This window comes from Schistocerca cancellata, chromosome 5 (assembly GCF_023864275.1).
Source record: "Schistocerca cancellata isolate TAMUIC-IGC-003103 chromosome 5, iqSchCanc2.1, whole genome shotgun sequence".
Lineage (NCBI taxonomy): Eukaryota > Metazoa > Arthropoda > Insecta > Orthoptera > Acrididae > Schistocerca > Schistocerca cancellata.
The window spans coordinates 35,762,298-35,774,756 of NC_064630.1; the positions used below are offsets into that span (position 1 = coordinate 35,762,298).

A 12,459-nucleotide genomic window follows, 5' to 3' on the forward strand; every position below is an offset into this window, starting at 1 on the left:
GCATTTCCGCTTCACAATCACATCAACACTTTTTGACCTGGGAGAAGGGTTGAAATGTACCTGACGATTTATTACCCAGATGACATCCATCCATCAGTCCACATTCGTCAACCAATTCTGCTGTTACTGCTGGCAGCACATTACTACCTGCCTTGTTTTATAATGCCGAGTCTGTTTCTCGCGTTGTCCAGCGGTCAATTCAGCATTATATACGGTGTCCTGATACTTTTGATCACATAATTTTACACCAACACCTGTCCTCCACTCACTGGCCAAATACTTGTTTGGTTTAGGCCAAGCCATCAGACTGCCAAATCGACAATTCCCCCGGATATACTTCTCTTCTAGCCGTTGGTTTTTCAACCGTCAGGTCCATTGCTTCAGATTTTGATTGTCTTTTTTTAATTTTATAAATAACAAATAAAAACTTTGCGTAATGTTTGTTTATTGTTGCTCAGTACAATAAATATTAACACGAATGCGATAAACTGATGTATCTCGTCGCATCAGTGTTGTAACCTTTAAACTAGACGAAAACGAAGCAGCGTCATCTTGGAAACAAATGCACATCTCTGTTGTCCAAGTGTCGAGTGCCCCCTTTCAGATGCGCTGCTACTTTTATTCCAGTGGCTTGTGACGTCATTCCTTTGGCTTAGAACACGCCCAACTTCAGAATTACGATGCCCATTAAGATTCAAATTAAGTTTCATGTCACTTCAAGTTATTCTGATGACCAGTTATACAGAGAATTCATTTCATCCAAATGGCACTGTGAGTCCATCCTAAACTGTCGCTATTATTCGAATGCAAATCGTGTTTATAACATATGGATTGATCTGGGATGACAACGTTTGAAACGGCTGAAACATAAAGATCGAAAATTACCACAAAAATACCAAAATTAACATCACGTACAATGTTATTGTGATGGTATCAAACGATTTTGTTTGATCAGAGGCTTTGATTAAGCAAATTACTATATGTATATTTATTGATATTTTAATTAGCTGATAGTGATTAAAACATATTCTTTTAAGTAAAATTAGTTATCACAATTCAAGTATGCTTCGACTTAAATAAATCAATTACTCCAAAAGGCTTTCCTAAAAAAATTTAAAAATGAATTGTGTCCTCATCTTACGCTTAGCAGGATTGGTTCATGGAAACCGTCCCCCGTTAACCTGTTACGTAACTATGAATAAGAGGTGCCTCTGACTTCCAATACAAGTTAGTGAAGTTGAGATTAATTTCTAAAAGGGAAACCAATGCTGATAAGTTCAACCCCATGAAAAAAGCTTAAATAGTAAATTATAAGCGAAATAGTTGTTACGGAAAGGGATGCGCAATTTCTAGCAATTTTATGTAATGGCAGAAACTGTCTGTTACGTTATTACGTTACATCACAAGCAACTTTTACTGCACAGAATTTTAGGTTACAGTTTACAAACCAGTTTTAATCTTGAAATAGTCGATTTCTAATAAATCTAATGGTTGCAGTCAATCCGGGACTTAATGAAAACAGGACGAATGTGGCACTAAACTTGGCGACACGGGCATTCACGGCAGTTTTTCCACGGGAGGGGGGAATCACAAGGTTCTAAAATTGTAATTATTTATATAAATTAGTTGGTCAGTCTCGAGGGACCGTCATGCTATAAGAACTACATTTTATAGGTGACACAAAAATTATATACCAGAAGTCTGGTGATTAACCGTTCAGTATACGAATAGAAGCTCTGTACTTCAGGTTCCAGTCTGGGGGTGGGGTGGCAAGTGCCCCCAGTTGCCCCTCCCCCTTTCGCGGTTGGGGACGCCTATGTGCACCCATCGCACGATAGAGAAACTTTAGAGCTTTTCTGATCACGTGACTTAGCAATTGAGTGGGGATCTAGCAGCCAACAAACATCTTTACTTCTACTGGCTGCGTACAGGACACCGACACAACGGCACTCACAATCTTTGTGGTACCCTAAAATTAGGAGACTGACGCCAAAAAATGCAATACAGGATTATAATTATTTCGAGAAATTACTAATAATAAAATTAGCGACTAAGAACCTACGGAAGACATACAGAATGGTGAAATCTAACACCTATATGTAAACAGGTGGAGAACACATTACTGTTCAACTATGCTATTAGGTATAAATTCAGGGAAAAAGTAACAAAATGGAACGACTAAGTAAAGTTAATCGTAGGAAAGGCAGACGCAACGCTGATATTGGTTGGAAGAATGTTAAGGTAACGTAATTCAACCACGAAAGATCTGGCTTGCGACACATTCGTTCTATCCATCCACTTTTGAAAGTTACTGTCCGGTACAGATATCTTCCTAGGTACATGTTTGTTTAGCAACTGCTAAAGCGTTAAGAAGATGGTAGTCAAAGTTCAGTGTGAGTACCTATAAGGAAGTCATTGTAGATCATGGCTAGGTTTGCTCTTAAAAAAGGAGAGCCTACTTTCTAGTTATAATCGGGCCAAATATTACTGCCTCCCTCATGCGTACCATGAAATCATCATGACGCGAAAAGGGAAGAAATTCAACCTCATACGTAAATGACAAAAGCTTATTCATCCGATGTACAATTAGCGAATGGTACATTTCGAGGCCTAAACAATTATTTTGAGACAACATGCTGGAGAATACGGCAGCAGAAAAATGTCTCACGAAACTATGGCCTACAGAGAAAAAAAGTGAGGAAGAAACAGTTCTGCGGACTCAACATATACCCTACGGTGATGTGTTCCTGAGGAGAGGGAAACGTCGCAAATCTAAAACTAAAATAAAGGCGGTAGAGACAAGAGCGGAGTTTAATACTTCGCCTAATTCGAAATCATCAATGACTAAAAGCTGGTTCAGTCAAAATACAGATGAGATGAAGAAAGTGAAGCAATGAAATAGGTCATGTAAATATGTAAGTCTGTAGGCTCTTGGGCCGTTTGTCTTTAATGAAAAAAATCTGAATTATTAGTTCACGCCATACTTCTAACTTCTAGAACGATGGCGTTTAAACTTTCGTGGGACGCATTTTCAGGATTCCTCTGGTGTCCCGAGGTGGCTGAAGAAGCTCCCAGCACGGGGACCGAAACCTGAAGTAATGCAAAAGCTGGAAGACGATTTCAGCACCAAGGGATGAGCCATTGCTGAAGGAAACGTAATGACATTTGTCTGGTATTATTGGCAGAAGTGATGAAATCACGGGTGGACAAGGTTTTGATTCTCGCTTTTTCCTAACACCAGTGCCTTTATCACTGCGCCACCAGCAGCTAGGAAAGGTGATCAGAGATATTATTCGCTCTATGATTTTAGGCTTTTGTGGCGCATGATATGTTTTACACGTTTTGTCGTATTCACTCTGGTAGTGGTGCGATGTTTCGGCACGTTGTCAACTTCAGGCGGCCGTGACGATTCATTTGTCTCCCGCTTGGCGCCGTCTTACAAACTTTATGATGAAAAGTATCCGGATACCTATTAACGGAGGCTAATATGCGGTGTATCCACCCTTCGCCTTTGTGAGAGCTTGAAGTCTGCTGACGAAAGTTTCAGTGAGGTGTGTGACTGTAAAGGTGTAGACGTTCTGACCCATCCCAAAGATGTTCCACTGGCTTCAGGTCGGGACTTTGGCAGGCCAGTCCATTTTAGGAATGTCGTTATCCACAGTCTATTGCCTCAGAGATGATGCTTTATGGCAGCGTGCCTTCTGACAGAAAGAATCATCATCTCCGAAATGTTTCTCTACTACAGACAGTAAATAATGGTGTAAAATGTGTTCAGATTTTTCTGAGTTTAGCGTCTGCTTGAGCGCAATGAGGGTACCGCAACACAAACGCGAAAAACACCCACATACCGTTACACCACCTCCTATGTGTTTCAGCCTAGACACTACATTTGATGGCAGATAACTTCTGCCAGACGTTCTTCATTGTCAAACCTTTCCGTCGTATTGCCACGGGTATAGCGTGATTCATAATCCAAAATCCCTCGTTTCCAGTCACGCTCGGCATAACCTGTTGTTGTTGTTGTGGTCTTCAGTCCTGAGACTGGTTTGATGCAGCTCTCATTGCTACTCTATCCTGTGCAAGCTTCTTCATCTCCCAGTACCTACTGCAACCTACATCCTTCAGAATCTGCTTAGTGTATTCATCTCTTGGTCTCCCCCTACGATTTTTACCCTCCACGCTGCCCTCCAATACTAAATTAGTGATTCCTTGATGCCTCAGAACATGTCCTACCAGCCGATCCCTTCTTCTGGTCAAGTTGTGCCACAAACTTGTCTTCTCCCCAATCCTATTCAATACTTCTTCATTAGTTATGTGATCTACCCATCTAATCTTCAGCATTCTTCTGTAGCACCACATTTCTCTTCTTGTCCAAACTATTTACCGTCCATGTTTCACTTCCATACATGGCTACACTCCATAAAAATACTTTCAGAAATGACTTCCTGACACTTAAATCTATACTCGATGTTAACAAATTTCTCTTCTTCAGAAACGCTTACCTTGCCATTACCAGTCTACATTTTATATCCTCTCTACTTCGACCATCATCAGTTATTTTGCTCCCCAAATAGCAAAACTCCTCTACTACTTTAAGTGTCTCATTTCCTAATCTAATACCCTCAACATCACCTGACTTAATTCGACTACATTCCATTATCCTCGTTTTCCTTTTGTTGATGTTCATCTTATATCCTCCCTTCAAGACACCATCCATTCCGTTCAACTGCTCTTCCAAGTCCTTTGCTGTCTCTGACAGAATTACAATGTCATCGGCGAACCTCAAAGTTTTTATTTCTTCTCCATGGATTTTAATACCTACTCCGAACTTTTCTTCTGTTTCCTTTACTGCTTGCTCAATATACAGATTGAATAACATCGGGGAGAGGCTACAACCCTGTCTTACTCCCTTCCCAACCGCTGCTTCCCTTTCATGTCCCTCGACTCTTATAACTGCCATCTGGTTTCTGTACAAATTGTAAATAGCCTTTCGCTCCCTGTATTTTACCCCTGCCACGTTTAGAATTTGAAAGAGAGTATTCCAGTCAACATTGTCAAAAGCTTTCTCCAAATCTACAAATGCTAGAAACGTAGGTTTGCCTTTCCTTAATCTTTCTTCTAAGATAAGTCGTAAGGTCAGTATTGCCTCACGTGTTCCAGTATTTCTACGGAATCCAAACTGATCTTCCACGAGGTCGGCTTCTACTAGTTTTTCCATTCGTCTGTAAAGAATTCGTGTTAGTATTTTGCAGCTGTGGCTTATTAAACTGATTGTTCGGTAATTTTTACATCTGTCAACACCTGCTTTCTTTGGGATTGGAATTATTATGTTCTTCTTGAAGTCTGAGGGTATTTCACCTGTTTCAAACATCTTGCTCACCAGATGGTAGAGTTTTGTCAGGACTGGCTCTCCCAAGGCCGTCAGTGGTTCCAATGGAATGTTGTCTACTCCGGGGGCCTTGTCCTTGTTTCGACTCAGGTCTTTCAGTGCTCTGTCAAACTCTTCACGCAGCATCGTATCTCCGATTTCATCTTCATCTACATCCTCTTCCATTTCCATAATATTGTCCTCAAGTGCATCGCCCTTGTATAGACCCTCTATATACTCCTTCCACATTTCTGCTTTCCCTTCTTTGCTTAGAACTGGGTTTCCATCTGAGCTCTTTATGTTCATACAAGTGGTTCTCTTTTCTCCAAAGGTCTCTTTAATTTTCCTGTAGGCAGCATCTATCTTACCCCTAGTGAGATAAGCCTCTACATCCTTACATTTGTCCTCTAGCCATCCCTGATTAGTAGTTTCTCTACTACAGACAGTAAATAATGGTGTATAATCTGTTCAGATTTTTCTGAATTTAGCGTCTGCTTGAGCGCAATGAGGGTACCGCAACACAAACGCGAAAAACACCCACATACCGTTACACCACCTCCTAAGTGTTCCAGCCTAGACACTACATTTGATGGCAGATAACTTCTGCCAGACGTTCTTCATTGTCAAACCTTTCCGTCGTATTGCCACGGGTACAGCGTGATTCACAATCCAAAATCCCTCGTTTCCACTCATGCTCGGCATAACCTGTCTGTCAGTATATGAGATCTGCCTGGCACGGTTTAGCTGTGGCTGTTCCTTCGCATTTCCACTTCACAGCCACATCACCACTACTCGAGTTGGGCAACTTCAGGAGTGTTGAAATGTCCCCAACGGATTTGTTACTCAGGTGATGTCCGATACCTAGACCAGATTCTAAGTCACCGGAATCTCCTAGCCAACCCATTCCACTGTTATAGTTTCACTACCGAGAACACAATACTTTCCGCCTCGTGTAATATTGGAGGGTGGGCCTCCCGTGACATCTAGCAGCCCATTTCGCCTCACACAGCAGAGTCCGGTGTTTAGATACTTCTGGTCAGACAGTGTAGTTCCCCTAACTCCGACTGTCGAACTCTGGTCCGCGATACCCGTGGACGGCTCCATTGCCAAGATGGAGACAGAAGAGCGACCCCTGTGATGCGAATCACAGTCCTCCGGCTCTGTGACGCAAGGGCAAGGGTGCGGCCACTGCTGATGCGTCGCACTTCCTGTACAATCTCGCCAGTAGAGCCGCCGACAGGGACTTGGTGAGACTGGGATAGCGGACGGTGCCCAGCAACAGAAAAATCAATCCGTCAGGGCAGCCTGGAGATGATACCAAGTCAGCTTGCTGAAATATCGCACAATTTGGACGAGGCCACCTGGTTGAATACCCGAGAACTTTTCAGAAACATTATTCTTATAATGATGATGTAGTAAGAGCATATGGACTACCAGACCAATTGTGTGATTGGATTGAGGAGTTCCTAGATAACAGGACGCAGCATGTCATTCTCAATGGAGAGAAGTCTTCCGAAGTAAGAGTGATTTCAGGTGTGCCGCAGGGGAGTGTCATAGGACCGTTGCTATTCACAATATACATAAATGACCTGATGGATGACATCAGAAGTTCACTGAGGCTTTTTGCAGATGATGCTGTGGTGTATCGAGAGGTTGTAACAATGGAAAATTGTAGTGAAATGCAGGAGGATCTGCAGCGAATTGACGCATGGTGCAGGAAATGGCAATTGAATCTCAATGTAGACAAGTGTAATGTGCTGCCAATACACAGAAAGATAGATCCTTTTTTAGCTACAAAATAGCAGGTCAGCAACTGGAAGCAGTTAATACCATACATTATCTGGGAGTACGCATTAGCAGTGATTTAAAATGGAATAAGCATAAAATGTTGATCGTCGATAAAGCAGATGCCAGACTGAGATTCATTGGAAGAATCCTAAGGAAATGCAATCCGAAAATAAAGGAAGTAGGTTACAGTACGCTTGTTCGCCCACTGCTTGAATACTGCTCACCAGTGTGGGATCCGTAACAGATAGGGTTGATAGAAGATATAGAGAAGATCCAACGGAGAGCAGCGCGCTTCGATACAGGATCATTTAGTAATCGCGAAAGTGTTAACGAGATTATAGATAAACTCCAGTGGAAGACTCTGCAGGAGAGACGCTCAGTAGCTCGGTACGGGCTTTTGTTAAAGTTTCGAGAACGTACCTTCACCGAAGAGTCAAGCAGTATATTGCTCCCTCCTACGTATATCTCCCGAAGAGACCATGAGGATAAAATCAGAGAGATTAGAGCCCACACAGAGGCATACAATCCTTCTTTCCACGAACAATACGAGACTGGAATAGAAGGGAGAACCGATAGAGGTACTCAAGGTACCCTCCGCCACACACCGTCGGGTGGCTTGCGGAGTACGGATGTAGATGTAGATGTAGATGTTTGGCTAGTGGGGCGCTCAACTGCGCGGTTATCAGCGCCCGTACGAATTCCCAGTTTCTACTCAACCCAATCTCGCCACTTTCATAAATGAAAAGGTCAACACAAACACCCAGTAATCTCGAGGCAGGTGAAAATCCCTGACCTCGCCGGGAATCGAACGCGGGAAACATTAATCTGTGCGGAGCAGGGCTGATATCGGCAGCCGGTGGGCGGCGCACCTGGTGAGCTGTTCCATGACGACCGGGTCGGAGACGGCGGCCGGGGGCGGCGCGCCTTCTGCGGGCGTGACTGGCGTGGGCGGCGGGGGCGGCGCGTGCAGCGTGGGCAGGTCGATGTCGAGGGCGCGCTGCTGCTGTTGCTGCTGCTGCTGCTGCTGCTGGCGGCTCTCGACCTCGGTCACGATGGTCGTGGGGATGAGCGGCTCCTCCTCGCGCACCGACTCCACGGACGGCGTCTTGGCGGAGCGGCGGCCGGCCGCGTCGCGCAGCAGCCGCGTCTTCAGCCCGTCGCCCTCCTCCGAGTACGAGTCGTCCTTGGGCGCCTCCATGTCCAGCGACAGCTGCCGCCGGCGCGGCAGCGGCGTCTCTCCGCCAGACACGTCCTGCGAGCACCGACGACTCGTGTTAGACATGGAGCACATTTCGGTAACACTGCTTAATGTTTCGTCAACTGTATCGGCCAAGTGAGAATTCTTGAGGGTGAAAGTTGTAAAGAGGGGAAAAAATTAGAGTGGAAGACCGAGAACTAAATTCTCACGGCAGAAAAGGTGTGAGACAAGCATATACGATGGTCACTCCAAAAGAAATGCACATTATTTTTTGTAAAAATACAGTTTTCATTCTGCATGTGTGGAAGTAGTACAAGTTTATATGCCAACTAGCTCTGCAGATGACGAAGAAATTGAAGAAATGTATGATGATATAAAAGAAATTATTCAGATAGTGAAGGGAGACGAAAATTTAATAGTCATGGGTGACTGGAATTCGAGTGTAGGAAAAGGGAGAGAAGGAAACGTAGTAGGTGAATATGGATTGGGGCTAAAAAATGAAAGAGGAAGCCGCCTGGTAGAATTTTGCACAGAGCACAACTTAATTATAGCTAACACTTGGTTTAAGAATCATGATTGAAGGTTGTATACATGGAAGAACCCTGGAGATACTAAAAGGTATCAGATAGATTATATAATGGTGAGACAGAGATTTCGGAACCAGGTTTTAAATTGTAAGACATTTCCAGGGGCAGATGTGGACTCTGACCACAATCTATTGGTTATGACTTGTACATTAAAAATGAAGAAACTGCAAAAAGGTGGGAATTTAAGCAGATGGGACCTGGATAAACTGAAAGAACCAGAGGTTGTACAGAGTTTTAGGGAGAGCATAAGAGAACAATTGACAAGAATGGGGGAAAGAAATACAGTAGAAGAAGAATGGGTAGCTTTGAGGGATGAAGTAGTGAAGGCAGCAGAGGATCAAGTAGGTAAAAAGACCAGGGCTAGTAGAAATCCTTGGGTAACTGAAGAAATATTGAATTTAATTGATGAAAGGAGAAAATATAAAAATGCAGTTAATGAAGCAGGCAAAAAGGAATACAAACGTCTCAAAAATGAGATCGACAGGAAGTTCAAAATGGCTAAGCAGAGATGGCTAGAGGACAAATGTAACGATGTAGAGGCTTATCTCACTAGGGGTAAGATAGATACTGCCTACAGGAAAATTAAAGAGACCTTTGGAGATAAGAGAACCACTTGTATGAACATCAAGAGCTCAGATGGAAACCCAGTTCTAAGCAAAGAAGGGAAAGCAGAAAGGTGGAAGGAGTATATAGAGGGTCTATACAAGGGCGATGAACTTGAGGACAATATTATGGAAATGGAAAAGGATGTAGATGAAGATGAAATGGGAGATACGATACTGCGTGAAGAGTTTGACAGAGCACTGAAAGACCTGAGTCGAAACAAGGCCCCCGGAGTAGACAATATTCCATTGGAACTACTGACGGCCTTGGGAGAGCCAGTCCTGACAAAACTCTACCATCTGGTGAGCAAGATGTACGAAACAGGCGAAATACCCTCAGACTTCAAGAAGAATATAATAATTCCAATCCCAAAGAAAGCAGGTGTTGACAGATGTGAAAATTACCGAACAATCAGTTTAATAAGCCACAGCTGCAAAATACTAACACGAATTCTTTACAGACGAATGGAAAAACTAGTAGAAGCCGACCTCGTGGAAGATCAGTTTGGATTCCGTAGAAATACTGGAACACGTGAGGCAATACTGACCTTACGACTTATCTTAGAAGAAAGATTAAGGAAAGGCATACCTACGTTTCTAGCATTTGTAGACTTAGAGAAAGCTTTTGACAATGTTGACTGGAATACACTCTTTCAAATTCTAAAGGTGGCAGGGGTAAAATACAGGGAGCGAAAGGCTATTTACAATTTGAACACGAACCAGATGGCAGTTATAAGAGTCGAGGGACATGAAAGGGAAGCAGTGGTTGGGAAGGGAGTGAGACAGGGTTGTAGCCTCTCCCCGATGTTATTCAATCTGTATATTGAGCAAGCAGTACAGGAAACAAAAGAAAAATTCGGAGTAGGTATTAAAATCTATGGAGAAGAAATAAAAACTTTGAGGTTTGCCGATGACATTGTAATTCTGTCAGAGACAGCAAAGGACCTGGAAGAGCAGCTGAACGGAATGGACAGTGTCTTGAAAGGAGGATATAAGATGAACATCAACAAAAGCAAAACGAGGATAATGGAATGTAGTCAAATTAAGTCGGGTGATGCTGCGGGAATTAGATTAGGAAATGAGACACTTAAAGTAGTAAATGAGTTTTGCTATTTGGGGAGCAAAATAACTGATGATGGTCGAAGTAGAGAGGATATAAAATGTAGGCTGGCAATGGCAAGGAAAGCGTTTCTGAAGAAGAGAAATTTGTTAACATCGAGTACAGATTTAAGTGTCAGGAAGTCATTTCTGAAAGTATTTGTATGGAGTGTAGCCATGTATGGAAGTGAAACATGGACGGTAAATAGTTTGGACAAGAAGAGAATAGAAGCTTTCGAAATGTGGTGCTACAGAAGAATGCTGAAGATTAGATGGATACATCACATAACTAATGAGGAAGTATTGAATAGGATTGGGGAGAAGACAAGTTTGTGGCACAACTTGACCAGAAGAAGGGATCGGTTGGTAGGACATGTTCTGAGGCATCAAGGGATCACCAATTTAATATTGGAGGGCAGCGTGGAGGGTAAAAATCGTAGGGGGAGACCAAGAGATGAATACACTAAGCAGATTCAGAAGGATGTAGGTTGCAGTAGGTACTGGGAGATGAAGAAGCTTGCACAGGATAGAGTAACATGGAGAGCTGCATCAAACCAGTCTCAGGACTGAAGACCACAACAACAACTACAACATGTGTGGAAGTTTTACAGTGTGTAGGTTACAGTACGTTTGTTCCCCACTGCTTGAATGCTGCTCACCAGTGTTGGATCCGTACCGGATACGGTTGATAGAAGAGATAGAGAAGATCCAACGGAGAGCAGCGCGCTTCGTTACAGCATCATTTAGTAATCGCGAAAGCGTTACGGAGATGATGGATAAACTCCAGTGGAAGAGTCTGCAAGAGAGACGCTCAGTAGCTCGGTACGGGCTTTTGTTGAAGTTTCGAGAACATACCTTCACCGAGGAGTCAGGCAGTATATTGCTCCCTCCTACGTATATATCGCGAAGAGACCATGAGGAGAAAATCAGGGAGATTAGAGCCCACACGGAGCCATACCGACAATCCTTCTTTCCACGAACAATACGAGACTCGAATAGAAGAGAGAACCGATAGAGGTACTCAAGGTACCCTCCGCCACACACCGTCAGGTGGCTTGCGAAGTATGGATATAGATGTAGATGCAGATCCTTCCCGCTTGTTTCCAAACTTATTTCAACCTGTTCCCGTGAGTGGCGCCCTCACACCATGTCTTCGAGATGGCTGCTACACTTGACGTTCGTCAGAAGCAACGTGCTGTCATAGAATTCCTGTGCTGTGAAAACGAGACAGTGGTAAACATCCACAAGAGGTTGAAAAAGGTGTATGAAGATGCTGCTGTCAATCGCAGTACAGTTAGTCGGTGGGCAAGCAGCTTACGTGATGAAAGCGGGCACGGCAATATTGAGGATTGTCCTCGCAGCGACAGGCCTCATACTGCACACACTCCAGACAATGTGCAGAAAGTTAACAAATTGGTGACTGCTGACAGACGCATCACAGTGAACGAACTGTCACGCTACGTTGTGATAGGGGAAAGAAGTGTTTTCAGAATACTGAAAGTGTTGGCATTAGGTTGGTTGTCTGGTCTCCTTGAGTGCAACTTCTACCCTCCAATGGAGACGTTCATACAGGGAGGAGATGCATGCAGAACTTAATGAAGGCCGTTAGAATAATAATGACTCAAAATATATTTAAATTGGGTTAAACTGAGTCGCAAATGACCTACTTGGAAACGAGTTTGATGTCAGCGCTGTTGACCCTAGTGACGTCATTAACGACTTAGAAAATCATAAATAAAACGCCTACTTCTTCCAAGTAGTGTACTGATGAAACTTCACACCTATGTGCGTTACAGATAAGTAAGCTCTACCATTGTA

At 43.4% G+C, this 12,459-nt stretch overlaps 1 protein-coding gene across 1 annotated transcript in view; it reads right to left on the reverse strand.

Annotated features, from left to right (window-relative positions):
* The window catches only part of LOC126188350 (titin homolog), a 1,721,077-nt gene that overhangs the window by 1,206,321 nt on the left and 502,297 nt on the right, over positions 1-12,459 (reverse strand). The window contains exon 16 of the mRNA XM_049929949.1: positions 8,026-8,408. Coding sequence (XP_049785906.1) covers positions 8,026-8,408 — 383 coding nt within the window. The remainder of the gene's footprint in view (positions 1-8,025; positions 8,409-12,459) is intronic.